General features: G+C 44.3%; 1 protein-coding gene across 26 annotated transcripts in view; it reads right to left on the bottom strand.

The window, feature by feature from the left end:
• The window catches only part of TCF7 (transcription factor 7), a 118494-nt gene that overhangs the window by 17215 nt on the left and 83741 nt on the right, over positions 1-17538 (bottom strand). For 14 of the 26 annotated variants that reach the window (XR_010589900.1, XR_010589899.1, XR_010589902.1 and 11 more), the window contains exons 5-8: positions 15540-15630; positions 8404-8514; positions 7836-7998; positions 5465-5572 (exon numbers count right to left, since the gene is read on the bottom strand). Coding sequence is in view for 20 of the 26 variants with exons in the window: in XM_065555025.1 (XP_065411097.1) it covers positions 5465-5572; positions 7836-7998; positions 8404-8514; positions 15540-15630 (473 nt within the window). In the remaining 6 variants the exon portion in view is untranslated. Of the gene's footprint in view, positions 1-5464; positions 5573-7835; positions 7999-8403; positions 8515-11178; positions 11266-15539; positions 15631-17538 lie in introns of all 26 variants that reach the window. The other 12 variants (XR_508517.4, XR_508518.4, XM_065555017.1 and 9 more) reach the window with 1 other exon arrangement.

The raw sequence follows: 17538 nt of genomic DNA, 5'->3' as shown, positions 1-17538 counted from the left end.
TGTTTTTAAGGCATGACTCTTGAATGCTTGGGGTTGGCAAAGCTGGGTATAATGAGATCCGAAGAGGAAAGTAATGCACTGTTACTTGATTGACAATACAATACTAGTCCCAACCTTAAATCAGTAACGGCGAATCAGCAAATCCCTTCTTGTTGCTTCCCAGGTGTGCCAAAACTGATTCTTCAAAATGGCAACTGGCTGGTTAAACAACCCTAAGAGGTATCTTCTTTCTTTCAGTGTGTAGACGTTCGAGAATATGGTCAAGATAAATTCATATGTTGCCTGTGTTACCAAATAACACAGTAGATTATTATTTTCTTCAGACTCCCTCTTTTATTTGGGTTGCCAACACCATAGGGCAATATTTCAATTGACTCCTTGTCTTCCCCTCTTCCCCCGTGTTATCACTGGAATTGTTTTACATACTGATAGTTCTACTCACATTAGCGTTGGGTCTAAACTGCTGAACAACATTCTTTAGCTTCTCCCAGTGATTTACACCAGCAGTAAGTTTGGCCCATTATTATTATTATTTTTTTAAATGAATAGAACAAAATATGCCCATACCCCACTGAGGCACTCTGTGATCTTATTACCGTAACTCTGGCCATTCTTCACAACTTCCCTTCCTATTGCTTGTCACCTCACTGCATCACAAAGAAAATGAGACTAAAACCTTTTGCAGAAGGGACCATGCCTTTTTATGTTTCTGTGCAGTGCTGGGCGCATTTTAGAAACTTGTAAAAATAAAATAGATTTTATCTTCACGCTAGTAAAGCAGTGCACTCTAAAGGAAGCCTATGTTAAGGCTGAACAGAAGAGCTTCCATGGGATTGACAGCATTCTGTGCGGCTGACGTATCACTGAAGAGAAGATGCTCTTCTTAGTGTACAATATTTGGTGATAACAGCCATGACCACATTAGTGTTGTTAAGGACTCTTAAAAATAGCCAGTTTTGTGTTTTCAATTCTCTCTTCACTGTTCTGGACCCACCTATCAATTCTTCCGTTTCTTCTGCCCATTAGTAAGGAAACACATTTTTATCCTCTACTTGCTTCTCTGACACAGAATGCATAATAACACCCTTTGTGTCCCAATGAGTTCTATTAACAAGCGCACAAGAGCTGCTGGAGCAAATCTGTCCTGTATGAAAGGGCTGCTTGCAGTGCTGGCTTTGACCTGTGACTTCTTATATGACTTCTTGTGGTTTGAGTGAAGGTGGAAAGCTCCTAATCGCGGTGAGCTTTTCTTCAGTGTGGGAGTAACTGTATTTCCTGTCTCATATCAAGTCACGTGCCAAGGGCGTTGACCTAGATTCCTCCTCCCCATTTGAGTTACAAAACTGGGGAGACAGAAAAGCATTTGTTGTAGATACAGTGAGAAAAATCACAAAGCAGCCGCTTCCTGGCTTTGGGCACTTCTGTCCCAAAACAATTTTGGATGAGCTGATGAGCAGACTACTAGAGCCTAGATGGTCAGCAGAAGATATGGGGGCTACTGGAGAAGTGCAGGTAGGGTGAGAGAATGTTTCCAGAGCACAGACGGCAGCTCCTTTTTTTTTTTTTTTTTGAGGAGAAAAGATTCAGTGGGAGAAATGCAGAACGAGGCGGTTTTGTTAAAGGAAGCACTCCATCTTCATGTGTGGGCGGGGGGGAAAGCAACCTGCTGTATCAGAGGCTGCTGGTGTTGCCCTGGCACTCATAACACCACTGACTGCTGCTTCGGATACTGGTTTAGTAGCCATCCCAGGGGAATACACGCCACTGAGAACCCTGAAGAGCTACATGCAAAATTCCCCCATGTATGTTCCATCAGGAGATCCTTGGCTGAGGTTGGTGGAGTGCCACAGAGAGAGATGCAGACTTATGGAATGAGGAGTCACCTGGAGAACAGCCATTCTGGGAAGCCAAGGAGTGGCTATAAACACAGTTGGTGGCGTGATCATTTATCTTAGCAGCATTAGGAGAGAAGGGAGCAGCTAAAAGAAAATGCAAGACTCCCTCTGATTGCAATGGGCTTTGGATCAGGTCCCAAGCTAACTAGTTAGGAATTTCTATCTAGCCTCAAAATAAAGACTAGAAAAGCAAAGCTGAATGTGCACGTTTGTGTAGCACTCTTACTCCTACAAAACCTCACTTAACGGGGTTGCCGCTTAAATGATCAGTACAGCTAAGAGAAAATGGGGAAATGATTTATTTTTTATAGTGGCTCTTCTCAAATGTGCCACAGATTAGAAAGTAAAGAGGTGATGAGACTGTTTCAGACAGACTACTCTATACCAGGGTTTAGCTACTGGAAGCTGGTACTCGCCTGAAAGTTAGTAGTCACAGAAACATTCCTGGAATGGTCAGGAGAAAAAAAAAATCAATTTAGAACACAAAGAAAATGGTGCTAAAGGGACATCAGGTGTCTGCTTTAAAAAATACTCTTTAGAGTCTAATTCAAATAAGGCTTTGTGTTTCAAAATTCTCTCTTACTTGATTCCAAGAGATTCAGCTCCTACCATCTATGAATGACCTAACTCTGCTCCCATTGAAGTTGCTGGTAAAACTCCCCTTGATTTCAATGGGAGCAGAGTTTAGGCCAACAGGGAGCATTTTTGAAAATCCCATCCTCTATAAATATAACCACCTAATCAGATTTCTAGACAGAACAAAACAAATAATATTTCACTAATGTTTAATGAATTGATTCAGAATTGCTACCAAGGCTGTTGGATCCTACTGTTCTAGGAATCTAATCAAGATGAGAACAAACATACAGAGAATTGGAGAGACCCAGATATGGCTTGTGTGACTATGGCTTTGTCTACACTGGTGGTTGCGGCATGTAGGGTGTGCATAGCTGCAGGCTGTGTCCATATTGCAGAGTGTAGCTACACCCATCGGGGAAAGTCTCTGGCAGGGGGAGGTGGCAGGATGCTACACTGCTATGAAGGCATGGCTTGGGTGTGTAGAGAGCCAGGTAGGGTACGTACGCCAGAACCTTAGGATGTCTTTACTTTACTCACCTAAGCAGTGCCTCACCAGCTACACTGCTATTTATACCCATGCTAGACAGCCATGCAGTGTATGTAGTCTACATGCCGTCCTAAGTGTAGACATAGCCTATGGGTACTCGAAATCCCAACGTTCAGTGTGCTTCATGGCCTTCCCCATTGGTTACTGCAGATCATGCTTCACACTGCCAACAACCACTGGGGAACGCTGCTCTGACATTGCCATGTGTTGAATCCAGCAGTGACAGCTGAGATGTTTACAGAGCATATTTCTTGCTGTTCTATTCAGCAACCTTATTCTGGACACTTGTCTAAAATGGTCATTTAAAATAAAAACACCTGCCCCTGGTATCCCTGCTCTGACTGGAGAATCATGGAAGAGTTAGGCTTAGCACACCGACAGTCCCCCACTACCGCAGGACCAGGACTGACAGTGAACTAGAGCGAGGCGGTGGGATATCCCACAGCCCCGCTGAGAGACGAACCGCTGCCATGTTTGGATGTTCCTGTTTTAGTTGAACACTGTGAACATAACATTTGTTTGGGACCCCTTTAGAATCATAGGATCGGGTAAAGACCTATTAGATCAGTGAGTCTGTCATCCTGTAAACGCAGCATATGATCCCAGATTAGACAACATTGTACTTACCTTTATTTATGACAGCAGCATCATGAATGGATTGAAAGTTAACCCAGGTAGGCAGCTAACCTAAGGCCGGGACTAGAATCTGTACAATGAAGATCATTATCTCCACTGTTGTGGAATTCTCTCCTAATGAATGGCAAGCAATATTGGAAAAAGTCCAAAGGCCACCAACTCCGCTGATAATAAAGGTGTCATAATAATGGCCAAGAGAGGCTATAACCATGGTAAATGGAATTAGAGTGAAGAAACAATAAGGATCCCATTTGAAATTCCCCAAAGCTCATGGAAGTTCAGTAACTTTCACTTGTTACAGTATATTTATAGCTAATTAAAACTACTGGTTAATTGTTATATATGGGTGGGAAATGCAACAGAATCAGCTTGTGAATATTTTATGCTCTGTATAGTTAAGGAAACAGAAAATACAAAGACTGATATCGCCAGTAACTTCAGGGCACTGACTGATGCTGGGCAGTAGAGCTGCTTCCGTACATGAGGCCAGTGCTGGCAAACTTATCAAAGGACTTTGTCTAGTTTCACACTGGTGTAAATCAGGAGCAATTCCTGTGAGATCAGTGGAGTTACTCAGTTATAAAACCGGCTTAAGTGAGAGACACATCAGTCCCAGAGCAAAACAATATTGATGTTACATGTCATGTCATTGAGTAGGGATATTTCTAATTTTTTAGATTAAATAGTTTTTTAAATTATGATACAGTACTATAAGGATAGGTGAGAGACTGCTTAGCCAGTAAGGGAGTTCATCTACAAAGCCTGTATACTCTCCACAGTTAAGGCACTCTTGAAGACCTACTGCCACCTGCAGTAAATCTCCTGACAAGAACAATAAAGTAAAAGGAAAGAAAAAAGTAGGTTTCCCATTACCCCCAACCTCTGTTTATCTGTCCTTAGACTGTAAGCTCTTTAGGGCAGGGACATTCCATCTTACCAGCAAAGTAAGTGCTACCATCAACAAATAATAAAAAATGAGTATAAAGTCTTTAAACCATAAAGTCTCCATGGGGGAGGTAGCCATATTAAAGGAGAAGGATTTTCTCTCGGTCATTCCTGAATCCATAAAGCTGATTTCCCCCCCGCCAAGGAATTCAGGAAAAGGGCCTAACAAGCACCATAGTGAGTATTGTGGAAGTCATTGCAGCTCTCTATTTATCAAAGTCTTAGGCCAGGAGTTCTCCAGATCTTTTATTCAGAGGCTGTGATTTCCTCTTAGACCCCCCTCCTTTCCTAACCTTCACCCCGCCCTAAGAGGTAGTTCTCAAAATGTTCCATTCTGCGGATCATCAGGAAATGCTCCTCTGTTGTCCATGGACCACAGATGGAAAACCATTGACTGCCTAAGGCCATCATAGGAGTATATTTCCATAGGACTAATATTGCCAACAACCATTCAAGTAATTTAAAAATCATTTTGATTTCTGCTTATTTTTCATATGAACCTCGGTATTTTTATTAGAGCTTCTACCTAAGACAATAAGTATGCAAACCTCCTTGTTAATAAAGACACATCATTTAGCAGCTGTTGGGAAATGTGACATGCTTGCCAAAAGTATATATTAATCCACAAACAAAAAATGTAATGTATTCCTTAGACATATATTCTTATGCCTATGGGTATATGAATACCCTCCCCTCTATCACCTATCTGTATGAATGCACTGGTGTGCCCCATGGCTATCAGGAGGTACGCTATCAGGGACAGCTGTTAAATCAGGCAGGTGACATTTTCAGGTTCAACTATAGATTTCTAAACACGCTGCCAAGATGCGGCCTTTAGTCCCTCGCTACATTAAGCACTCACATAGTTATCTCTAGCAGACCAGCCTGGGTAGAGCTGCATGTGAAGCTGCCGTTCCTTCCGAGCCAGTTCATAGTACTTGGCCTGCTCCTCCCGTGACAGTGCGTGCCACTGCAACAACAACAACAACAAAAAAGTCCATGTGAGACTCCTCAGTGCATTTCATCACCATTCCTCTTTGCTGTCAGAATGAGATGAGGGCTAGATGGGATCTCCTTCCATTATCCCTTGCGTAGCGCCACTCATGTCAGTTGAGTTCCATCAGGGTAATTTGATGCTGGGCATCTACAGTGGCATAAGGACAATGTACACACTTCTAAAGGTGAGCAGCTTGCTACCTGCTTGAGGAAAACACTGGTAAGCGATGCAAGGCTGACCCTTCAATCTGTAGTGGCATGGCTAATTGGCTTCCCCAGGGAATGAAGGGAAAGTTCTCTATGTAGCTAGTGGTGCTTGGAACACTTTCCCCACAGTCTTTTTCTCCTTAGGTTTTATAGACCCCTAATGGCTGGATCCATAGGGGTCACTTCTTCCCCAGCAGGAACAAACACATCGCCTCTACAATAGTCATAATTAAGGATACGTTTCAGTCATAGGTATTTTTAGTAAAAGTCATGGACAGGTCACAGGCAGTAAATAAAAATTCACGGCCCATGACCTGTCCTTGATTTGTACTATACCCCTGACTAAATCTTGGGAGTGCTGCAGGTGCTGAGTTGGGGGGAGGGAGGGGAAGAGGCGCAGTCCAGGAGGGGTCGCGTGCAGCGGGTGCTGGGGGGCACCGCGAGTGCTTGGGGGGGGGGGGGGGGTGCTGCGGGTGCGTGGGGAGGCCCAGCAGCAGCAGTGGGTTTGCTGTCCCCCACTACCGCAGGACCAGGACTGACAGTGAACTAGAGCAAGGCGGTGGGATACCCCGCTGCCTGATTTGCTAGGGCAGCCCAAGAGCCAGCCACACTGGCTGCTGCAGAAGTCACGGAATCCATGACCTCCATGACAAACTCGCAGCCTTAGTCATAATACTCCTTAAATTAGGATCCAGTGTCGGAGTGGTTAGTTTACACATCACTGATCTATTGGTAACTGTAGTGAGGCGGTGGGATACCCCACAGGCCCGCTGAGGGACGAACCTCCCCTAACACCAACGGGGGCGGAGCCACTGGGTCCTGCGCCAGCCCCTCAGAGGTCACGGTGCCGACCCGGAAGTATAAAAGCCCGCCGGCAGAGCTCAGTTGAGAACCAGCCGCACAGAGAGACCAGACGTCTGTGACCGTGCCCCCACTTGGGAGACGGCAGCAGGCCGCGGCCGGCCTGAGGATTCACCAGGCCAGCCGAGCCTACCCCTCGCTCGATACCCCAAGGAGGACTGGCCAAGCCTGCCCCGTGCCTGCTACCCCGAGGAGGAGCTGAGCCTGCCCCTTGCCAGCTACCCCGAGGAGCAGCCGAGCCTACCCTTCACCACCTACCCGGAGGAACCGATGCTGCTGGAGACCGCCGAGGACACTGGTGCGACCCAGCTACCCTACGAGGGGGAGTGTGGAAGTAGCCCACAGTCAGGCTGCAGCACTGCCAGAGCCTATGTCAGTGTGTTGCGGCCAGGATCCTCACTGACAGCAGCGAGTTTCCGCTACTGCTAGGGCCCCGGGCTGAGAGGCAGTGGAGTGGGAGGGCCTGCGTCCCCCCTGCCACCCACTCCTTGGGTGGCAGACTCCCCCTTTCCCTGGCCTGGAGAGGCTGGGACCTCTTGCTTATTGACTCAGCCCCTGCTTAAGGGCCTGAGTTCCTGACAGTTTGGTTGCTGCCCCGCCCTGACCTAGGGCCTGGGTGTCTGTATAGAATTATTGGCTCAGTCCCTGCCTAAAGGGCCTGAGCCCCTAACAGTGGGTTTGCTGTCCTCCACTACCGCAGGACCAGGACTGACCGTGAACTAGAGCGAGGCGGTGGGATACCCCACAGCCCCGCTTAGGGACGAACCGCGGCCAAGCCCCATTACAGTAACGATCTTGTACTTCCACCCCTCTGCCCTCATATATTGAAAGGGGGTTTGTAAATATTCATTTCAGTAACAGGATATAAAACGGCACCTACCTGGTGGTTTAAAAATGTTATTTTAAAAAGTACTAGTAGGGGAGAGACCCTCCCATGGGCTTAATCCCTCTAAGGAACACCCCCATCACTCCTACTGTTTGCTCATCTAAACATTTTATTCTGTGGAGTGACACAGACCACATTTAAAGAAACACTGATTTCCTCAAAGCCTCCCAGGTAATAGTTTTGTTATTAAGTAGTTAATCAGTTCTCTCTCTCTTTAAGGGATTGTGAAGAAGAGAATGGCTTTGCTTAGAAGCTAGCATTATGTTCTGTTCTGTGCTCTTACCCTCCTTCCTAAAATCTGATTGATAGCTGCACTTTCTTTCAGAGTGCACTCAGCAATGACTTTTGCCCGCATTTCTTTCATATACAACATGAAAGCATTCAGGGGCTTCTTGATAGTGGGCTTCTTGGCTTCCTTCTCTCTCTTTGGTTCTGGCTGGGGTTTCCTGGACAAAAACAAAACAGTCAGTAACGATCATGCTCTTGCATCTCAGCTATTGGAACTGAACAGTAGTCAGAAGAAATTGTTCCTCGTGAAAATATTAAATAGTAAAACACTTGAGCTCAAACCTAGACTAATGCGTATTTTATGCAACTAGGGCACGGACCCTTCTAATGATCATGCCCATCATGACACCGGCGCCTTTCAGTTGCTGGGGCAACAGCGTAGTGCCGCCAACCTTGCTTGTTGAATCGACAGAGTTGCAAATGTTCCATGTCTGGCCTCCACAGGGTTTTCCCACCCAAAGCGTCCCCTCCCATATAAAAAGTGGAATAATTGAGACTAGGACTAAATAGTTAAGGAGACCATTTTGATAGTCTCACCATTGTCTCAAGACTTGCTGACTTACATGGTCCGGTCGTAATGATCCATTTCTTGCTTCCCGGAATGGGGTACTATGGCTGGATGAGGGATTCCAGTGGTATGCATTCCAGAGCTCAGCATCAGGGGATGTGTAAACCTGCAATAGAGGGCATGTCAGTGATCACTGGGACTTTGCGTTTAGCACAACCCTCCCGTGATAGATGGCTGGATTCAGCTCTTAAAGAAGGATTCAGATGTGGGAGAGAGACCCATCTGCAGAACATTATTGCCAGATGAACAGGAAAAGGGGTGGCTGGGTACAGCTCTTTCCATCAGTTTTTGTGTCTGGCAGATGGAGAACACATCTTTTCTCACTAGATGGCACTCTTTGAGTTGTTTTTAAGTCACAGGAACAAATGCTAAACAGGAGTAAACAAAGCAAATCGTTGAGATACATTCCTTATCTTATGCAGCTCTGAAATTTTGTAAGGAAAGCATTCTTCCTGAAATAATAATAGGGGTCCATGTAGGGATGCCAAGGTGCTGCAGATCTGCCAAGCCTAACCCAGGACTTTTCCATCACTGCTGGTGTTCTAGCAGTAGTAGTTAAATAAAGGCAGCAGTGCTTCACTTGGTGTTTGATTTCACCTGAAGAATGGCACTTACAAAGTTTCTGAATCAATGAAAACAAAGGGGAGGTGTGCATTTTGCCTGGGGTCTTTGATGCTTTTCTTTGGCTTCATCCATCAATGCATCCTTGCTGAGTATTCCTCTGTCATGACGACAGCGGATGAGTGCATAACATAGTAGCCAAACTGATAGCAGAAAAGATTTGGAATGACATTCAGATTCCATGGGTTTTTTATAAAAATTAATTTGCAATGTAATCTAGCCTTACAGAGATCAGCAGCTTTTATTTAATAAAAAAAAAAGGCATTTTCAGATCTCAGTTATCACACTATTTTTGTTAGTGTTACAGCAAAAACCAAAACCACACCAACATTTGGATTTGAATGGGGACCCCCATACACCTCCATATTTTTTAAATAGAAAAAGCATGAGTCTCAGCACAAATCAAACTGCAACTCTTGGAGGTACACCCAACGCCCAGCCCTAGCCACGTTATCCACCAACACAGAAATGAGATCGTAAGAGGTTTTACTAACTTACAAGATTCATTAGGTCTGTATAGATTTTTGAGGTCATAGCCAGGCTTTGCCAAGCTTGCCATTTTATGGCTGGAGCTTGGAGAGAGCAAGAATTGCCCCTGGGAGATAAACAACTGTTCATGAGATACGTTGTCACACACAAAAAAAGACGGTTTTGATTTGATCCATTGGCCACAGTGTGAGTTTGATCCTCATCTAACAAGGAGTTCTTTTTTGTCTGCAGTATTGCAAAACCTGTCCCACTCTATAGTATAAGTGAAAATGCCAACACCATTCAAGATGAGATTTTGGGGCAACCATGGAGGACTGTAAATTCCTCTCTCTCTCGTTTTATATTCTATTTAGATGCTCAACAGGAGAAGTTGCCTCAGGCAGCATGGTGGAAAACTAAGGTAACGTGGCTGACTATTTTCCTGCCACTGTTCCAGGGATAAGTCCCTGAAGAATGCCTTCAACAACAGTTTTGAATGTTATCCCCTACATATCATGACAACACATAGCAGAAGCAAAAGCTGGAGATGCGAACAAATGTTGCTTGCACATAAACTCCCCTGGGGCTTAATCTAGTCTAGCTGAAGTGACCAACAGTAGCATAGGGGCTTGCTGTCGGTCGGCTGAAGGAACAACGCAAGCATTTGTAACAAACTCTTCACAATTTTGTCCAAACATGTTTGTGAGCACTCTAGTGCTATGTAATTGTAGGACAAATCCACACTTAAGGGGCAAATTGTGTTAACAGGCATGTCAGTGCAATCAGTGGGAACTGTGTACATGTATTTGAAGGCAGAGTTCGGCCTGACATGCTCATATATCTGCCAGGGTAACATAGGGAGAAGAGAGGGACATTGCAGTACTCCAATGTCCTAGGCTTGTGTTGCAGAATGCAACTTGCTCTGTATGAAAGTTTTATTGTGTTCTAGCAGCCAGATCCTCAGTTGGTCTAAATTGGCAGAGATCCACTGAAGTCAATGGAACTACACTGTTCTATACCTGCTAAGTACCTGACCCTAGGTTTTTAAGTTTTGTGGGGAGGCTTTTACAGGGGTCATCAAGGAGTTAGTTCCAACAATCCAGTGATGCAGCATCTACTGGAATGCAGGGAAGTGCAGCAGGAGACAAATGGAATTTAAAAGGCTCAAGATGTTTAAATTTTGCGGTCCCGTGGACAAATAAAATCACTGGTAGTGATCATACTCTCCACCAGCTTTACAACCTGACCGAGAGCCAGTAAAACATGTCAGTCTCCACACAACATAACCCAGTCCATTATACTGAGGAAAGGAACGTTTTATCTCTAGTAAAGATTACAGTTCAACGTAAGGAGCTGTTTGGAGTGACCTCAGTGACACCAAATATAAAAACTGGATCTCATCCAATCTTTATAATATTGATAGTGGGGGATTTTTTAAATATTTTATTTTTATACTTTTATTGCTCAAAACCACATCTTCATGGCTTCTCCATGGAAACTCAATGTTTTTATGATTTTAGAGAGACTCAACTAAAAGCAAAATTCTTTCCCTACTCCTGCCATCTGGAATCTTGACAGCCCCTCCCTGGACATTTGCAGTCTGCTGCAAGCTTGTATGGCACAAACTGCAAGCTGCGAGACCAGCAAAGCTGCTGTCTTGTCTCACACAGCTCATACTTACCTGGAGAAAGTAGCCCCAGCAGAGAGCGCTGACGAATACGGCTGTCTAAATCCACATGACGGGAGCGGATAGACAGACTGGCTCTGCCTGGGATCGGGAAGAAAGAGTCTATAAAGCATCTACATCTGTGTGGCTTTTCCTAAAAATATCCTCTATAACTGGACTCATTGCTACTCATCGATGTGAAAGCCTTAGTTGCTCCGGCGGCTAGACAGATGCTTGTGGCGTACATTCTTTTCCAACCTCAGTGCAGAGGTAATGCAGATGGACCTGGACTGCAAAGTTCAGATCTGAATGTGGATCCCAACTTCCCCCAAAGGTTGAAAGTACTAGAGCATTATGTGAGCGTATTGCTTCATTAGCTCTAAACAGTTAAAATCTGCTATACAGGTATCAAGATGAAACGTTCAGGTGGATTATTACTGTAGGAACAAATTGTTCAGCAGTGCACACCCTAACTGAAAAGGTAAAGTTTACAAGGCATAGAAACTTGCTGTGCAATACCAAGATGAACTGCCAAGTTCAAAATCAGCCTCAATCCCGCTCTGGTGATTGGGGAATGATCAACCAATCAAATAGCTGCCCCTGGGATCACTGGAGTAGCAGGCTTTGGTAGATCTTTTAAGTCAATAAGGAAAATAACATACTTTATTATATGTTATACCGTTATACCGTTAAACATTATACCGTTTAAAGTAATCTGATTTCAAAAGTAGGAGACAAACGCTCAAGCGGTGTAAATTGGTGTAGCTCCATTGAATTCAACTGAAGACTCTGACTTCAATGGAGATAGGCTGATTTACACTGGCTGAGGGTCAGGCCATATTTCGTCAAATGAAGTAACACTTACACCGTTCTGAGTACGGAATGTATGTGCCAGGTTTGGAATTTGAAACTATTTTGGAGTTACTAGAGTGCAAATCTCTGAGTAATGTTCTTAATCAATGAAAGGTTAAAATACCCCCTCAGAATGGATTTTCTACACACTTTCCAAAAATTATTTCACCTCTGGCTTAAAGCTGGGCATGAAGTTTCAAACCCAAAGAAATTGAAATGAGAGTTTTGTTAAGCACAAGAAAATGGGGATTTAGAACAGAAGTGCTGCCTCAGTCATTATTACTGAACATGATTGGCAGATGTGCTCTGCATTAACAGCTCCAACTGATTTCCCACTCTTCTGAAAATGAGGTCCATTATTATTAATTATTATATCACCAAAGCATCCAGATGTCCTGAAAAGGACTGGGATTGCCTTTTGCCTGGTGCTGTTCAGACAGAGGTAATCACAGTCCCTGATCTGAAGAGCCATAACTGTAGAATCATGGTACTTAGCCCCTAAACCTGAAAGAATAAGGTTTTTGCTTATGCCACTCAGTGAATTACTGTGTCTCAGCTTGATGAAATCTAAAAAGCTCTGTGTGTATTAAAGTTAGTGCACGTGGTTGAGAACTGGCCTGCTCTGTTTACAACCTGCCAGACAAAAATTCCTCTCACACTGCTTAGAAGTTAGTAGTGTATAAACATATCAACAAACAGCCAAGCGCTACAATATATCAGGAAACCTAAACAACCTTTGAAGTTTAACATTCCTGCCCCAGGGGCGAGAAAACATTCAAAGTTAATCCAGAAGTGACATTCATTACTCTAGAGGCCAAGATATCCGAATATAAAAGGATCATGGCACTCAAGCCTTTATCCAAAGTGATTTTGACATGCAAATTAATTCAATTGCAAAACCAATCCATGATCCCTGGGAATGTACAATTAAAGATTTTATCACCCCATGATGAGAGAACAGCTCTTAAAGACAAAGAGGAAAACATAATAATGAGACACCAGCAAACCTGGTGCATAGTTCAGCTGGTGAGCTGTGCAAATGACACAATTTACAAGGCTCTTGGTTAAGGTGTGTTGTCAGGCTCCAGCGATCAAACTCACTGGACTGGACTATAATTCATTTTTATTCGAAGTTCCTGACTGTCATCCCAGCTAATTAAAGAGAGAGTTATTACAGCTCCTCTTCTCAAAATGCTCAGCAGGAACAAAGACCATTTCTGCTGAACTCTTGTTAGACAGCTTGCTAAGGAAAAGCTGCTTCCTGTATTAAGACCGCTTTGCGTTTGAAGTCAGCTTCATTCCAGAACAGTGAACCTTAAGAACTGTCCACATACCACAGCACTAGTTATTGGCACAAGGAGTTTCTGTAGGGTTTCTTCTCCTACACAATTAGTTTCCACACTGTTTAAGCACCAAACCTCTGTAAAAGCATAAACTGGTGACCTATCTCTTTGATGAAACCTTTGAAAATATCAGTTACATTTCCCTGAAGTGCGTGGGGAGAGCTGATAACTTGTGGCTCTGGAGATATACAACATTTGGGTTGTAAACACATGCAGAAGGTCTAAGCGGACACAGCTGAGAACCATCTTTGCTTCTAGGCACTTCTCAAATGCAGAATTTCATCATTTACATAACTCAGAGGCAGTTCTGACTGGGAACTCCCTTTGGGAGGCCCATCATTCCTCTGGGGGAAGCCAAGCTTGAAACTTACTGGAGCTTACCATGTTTCTGTTCACAACAGATCTTGAAAAATAAGCATCAAACTAAAGTTTAGGACTAGGAACCTTGGGAAGTGATTTTATGGAATTTTGTAAATTTCAAGCAGACAACCATTTAAAAAAAGAAAAGTCTATATTACATACATTTCCTATTTGAAACGTGCTAATTGAATGGTCTGCTCTCTGATCCACAGGGCTGTTTTTCTATTTGTCATTTTACCATATCGGTTTCATTAGTCATTAATGAACTTGTCTGACTAACTTGGTTAAAGGCGCCAAATCCTGCCAGATGCTGTAGTGGTTGTCAGCAGAATGATTTCCTGTCTGACCAACAAACAAACATTTTGAAAAATAGATTTTTTCCATGTAACTAGGCTGCCTTTAACCGTTTCCCATTCTCCCAGCTGTGCATTTGGCAAAGTAGGTGCTTTTTCCACCAACATTTTTTTTCCACGTTACAGCACAGTCATTCCTGCAGTTTCTATTTTGTCTGTCCTGAGGAGGAATCACATTGTCCAAGGAGTTAAACCATGGGCTAAGAGCAGCAGGTTTAGGATGGAAAGCAAAATTTAATCTCCTCACAGCCAAACATAAATCTAGTCTGGCCTCAGTCTCCGTTTCTTTGTGGTTAAATATTTGGAACACTAACAATAAACAAAAATCTAGTTAACATTTCACATTGTTCTTTAATTGTTTCACCTCTCCCATTTTAAGATATCTACATGTCTATACTGGGTTTTTGCAAGAGAAACAGGCAGGAAATTATTTGCACCTGCTGTCCATTGATTATTTCACCTTAAGATTCCCCCATGCCAGTGGTCAGTGATGTATGTTCCCAAACTCACCCTACCACTGTAAATCTTGCCTCATGTCTCTACAATTTCAATACTTTACCAGGGACTGATGATGGCACTCATTGCAAATGTTAATCCAATCTGAACAGAGATCACGCAAAAATGGCATCTCCTGACTCACCAGATCTGGTTCCTATGTGTACTCAAAGTCACTCAGTTTTAATGACAAAAATAAAACATTAATTAATAAGGAGTAAAGGATTTAAATACGTCTCTGGGCCACTCAGAATGCAGGATTCCAAGAGATCATGGGTTGGATAATATCAGGATGCACACATCCTGCCGTTGGGTGAGCAAGCATTCTTTGTACTCCGCTGAAACAGTTCTCTGCCATACTGTGTTTTTTTTTCTCTGTCTTACCCTTTTTAAAAGGCAGCTTCTGGTGGATTGAACACAGAGCTAGGACACAGAAGTTTGATATGTTCACAAATAACAGCCCATGGCTAAATCCAGAGCAGGACAGAACTAGCATCCCACTCAAAATGAGACGCCTTGATTACACCTAAAGCAGGATGGGCAATGGACTGCTGACCCAAACAGCTCTCAATTTTTTATTTTAAATCCCTGCACAACGTCATATACTATGGTGAAAGGCATCGGGGAACGCAGAGAGATATTTAGCTAGTGGCCCAGAGTCCCAGTCCCAGCTCTGATGCTGAGTCACCTGGGGCAAATACCTTAGCTTCTTTGTGTCTCAGCTTCCGACTTGCCAACCTCACAGGGAACAGGAGAAATTAGGCCTTGTAAGTTCACAGGTGGGGCAATTGTGAAGATTAAAGAGATAATGTTTGCAAAGTGCTTGGTAAACAAATTGTGCACCAGTAAATTATACTATTTAGAGTGGATCAAAGACCTAGAGAGTAAATGGACCTTGTTGCAGCTTAGGATGCAGGAGTAAGAGCAATGCTCAATTTGCCTTCAGAGGCCTGGATAAACTGTCGACACTTACCATCCCATAGAAGGTGTTATCTGTCCAACCCCGCCGGGAGGGAGGGAGTAGAAACCAGGGATATCCGATGTTTGGGAAGGACGGTGCACACCTAAGCAGAGGATGAAGACTTTGGTTAGAGAAGGAAATTTGGGAAGAGCAAGCACTAGCGTTTCCAGGTTTATGGTAGTCAATATGTTTTCAACTTCTGTATTTACTTCCATGTATTTCAAGGACAGCAACTCAGTGTAGGTTTGTGACTCGTGAGGGCAGGTCTACATTGCCGCTTAAGTGGATGTAACATGTCGCTCAGGGGTGTGAAAAAGACACCCCCGTCCCCCCCTGAGTGATGCAAGTTACAGTGACCTAAGCGCTGTCCACATCAGCGCTATGTCAGTGGGAGACACTCTCCTGCCAACGTAGCTTCTGCCTCTCGCAGAGGTGGAGTAATTATGCCAATGGGGGAGCGCTCTCCCATCAGCATACAGCATCTTCACCAGATGCGCTAAAACTGCATTGATGCAACTGCACCACTGCAGGGCTTCTAGTGCAGACCTGCCCGGAGAAACATGTGTGACAAAAGTTTTCTCCTATGCACAATCGTTCCAAATGACAGAGTACAACAATTAATCCCTTTTAGTGGTTCGGTTGTACCACTAAGGGTGTGTCTACACTGCATCTGGGAGCAAGCCTCCCAGCTCGGGGTCCTCACACTAGTGCTCTAAAAATAGATGTTGCGGCTCAGGCTCTGAAGCCTGGGCAGGAGGCAAGTTGGGGTTGAGAGGCCAAGCTCCAGCCTGATCGGCAAGATCAAAGCGCCATTTAGCCAGCTATTTTTAAGGGCTAGTGTGAGCCCTGCTAACACCATGGACCCAGGCTGGGAGGCTCACCCCCAGACATGCCCTTCGGTGTAGCCCTTTGGGGGGGCGGAGGGGCGGGGCAAAGCGATAACCTTCAAATATTACTGCAGAAAAAAAGATGACTCCTCTACTCATGTTTCGGTCATCCACAGGCCACAACACTCACCTGCCAAACAATGTTGTGCTTTGCATTTCTGTTCCATCCCATCAGTTTCTATTTCTCTTTTTCCCCCACTCCCCAGTTCATCACAGATAAACTCTTCCTTAGGGTGTTCACGGTAATGCTGACCAATGACACCATTCAGGAGCAAGGCCTTCCTTCCCTGTGACTTCCTGCCATTTTGTTGTGCACTCTTTATCCATAATGACTTTTTCCATGAGCTTCCCTCAGGGCTGTTTCTCTAAGCGTACCTTGTGTATTCCATTTCAGAGAGGCCTTGATTTTAAGGGCCTGATTTTCTATTACACCACAACCTATTTGTGCTGCTCTGCTGGTGTCAAGGAACCATAAAACTGGTTCATGTGGCCAGCTGAGAATTCCCCTTTGGTAATGGGATTCGCTGGGTGCTCTTCACAGCTGTTGGTACTGGGGTGTAGTTAGAGGAAAGGGGGTATGGCCAGAGTGTCCCTCTACATTGGCTATTTTCCTGGCTTTCAGGACAGCTTCTCTTGGAGCCTTGGGTAGCTGGGAAGAAGTTAGAGCAGCCTTGAAGCTGCTCCTACACGGAGGGCCAAATGGGTCTTCAGCTGCCCTCAGAATTGGGGAACTGAAAATCATAAGCACCCTGCTTTGCTCTCACTGCATTTGGCACAGGATTAAAACCCAGAACCAGGCTTTAGATCTCTACCTCCAAAAGGCACATGGGGAAGAAAGATCCCCAGATTAATGCCCCCGATGTGGGAAGAAAGAGAGAGTGTGTGTATGTGTGCGCATCTGTCTGTGTGATGAAGAGTGAGATGCTGCCAGGGAAATGCCTTGTGGTGAAAGAATATGAAATGAATGATCCCTTGAACACAACACTGACCTTTGTATAGTTACCTGGTGACAACAGAACATCAAATAACCTTCCAGTTATGTATTAGCCATTAGAGCCTTGCCCTGAAAGACACTGAAGATGTAGTTTGGCCTATCTCCAGGAGGAGAGCACTCTAGATTCATG

The sequence above is a fragment of the Chrysemys picta genome, chromosome 8 (genome assembly GCF_011386835.1).
Source record: "Chrysemys picta bellii isolate R12L10 chromosome 8, ASM1138683v2, whole genome shotgun sequence".
Classification (NCBI taxonomy): Eukaryota; Metazoa; Chordata; order Testudines; family Emydidae; genus Chrysemys; species Chrysemys picta.
This window is presented reverse-complemented; position numbering and strand designations above follow the sequence as displayed.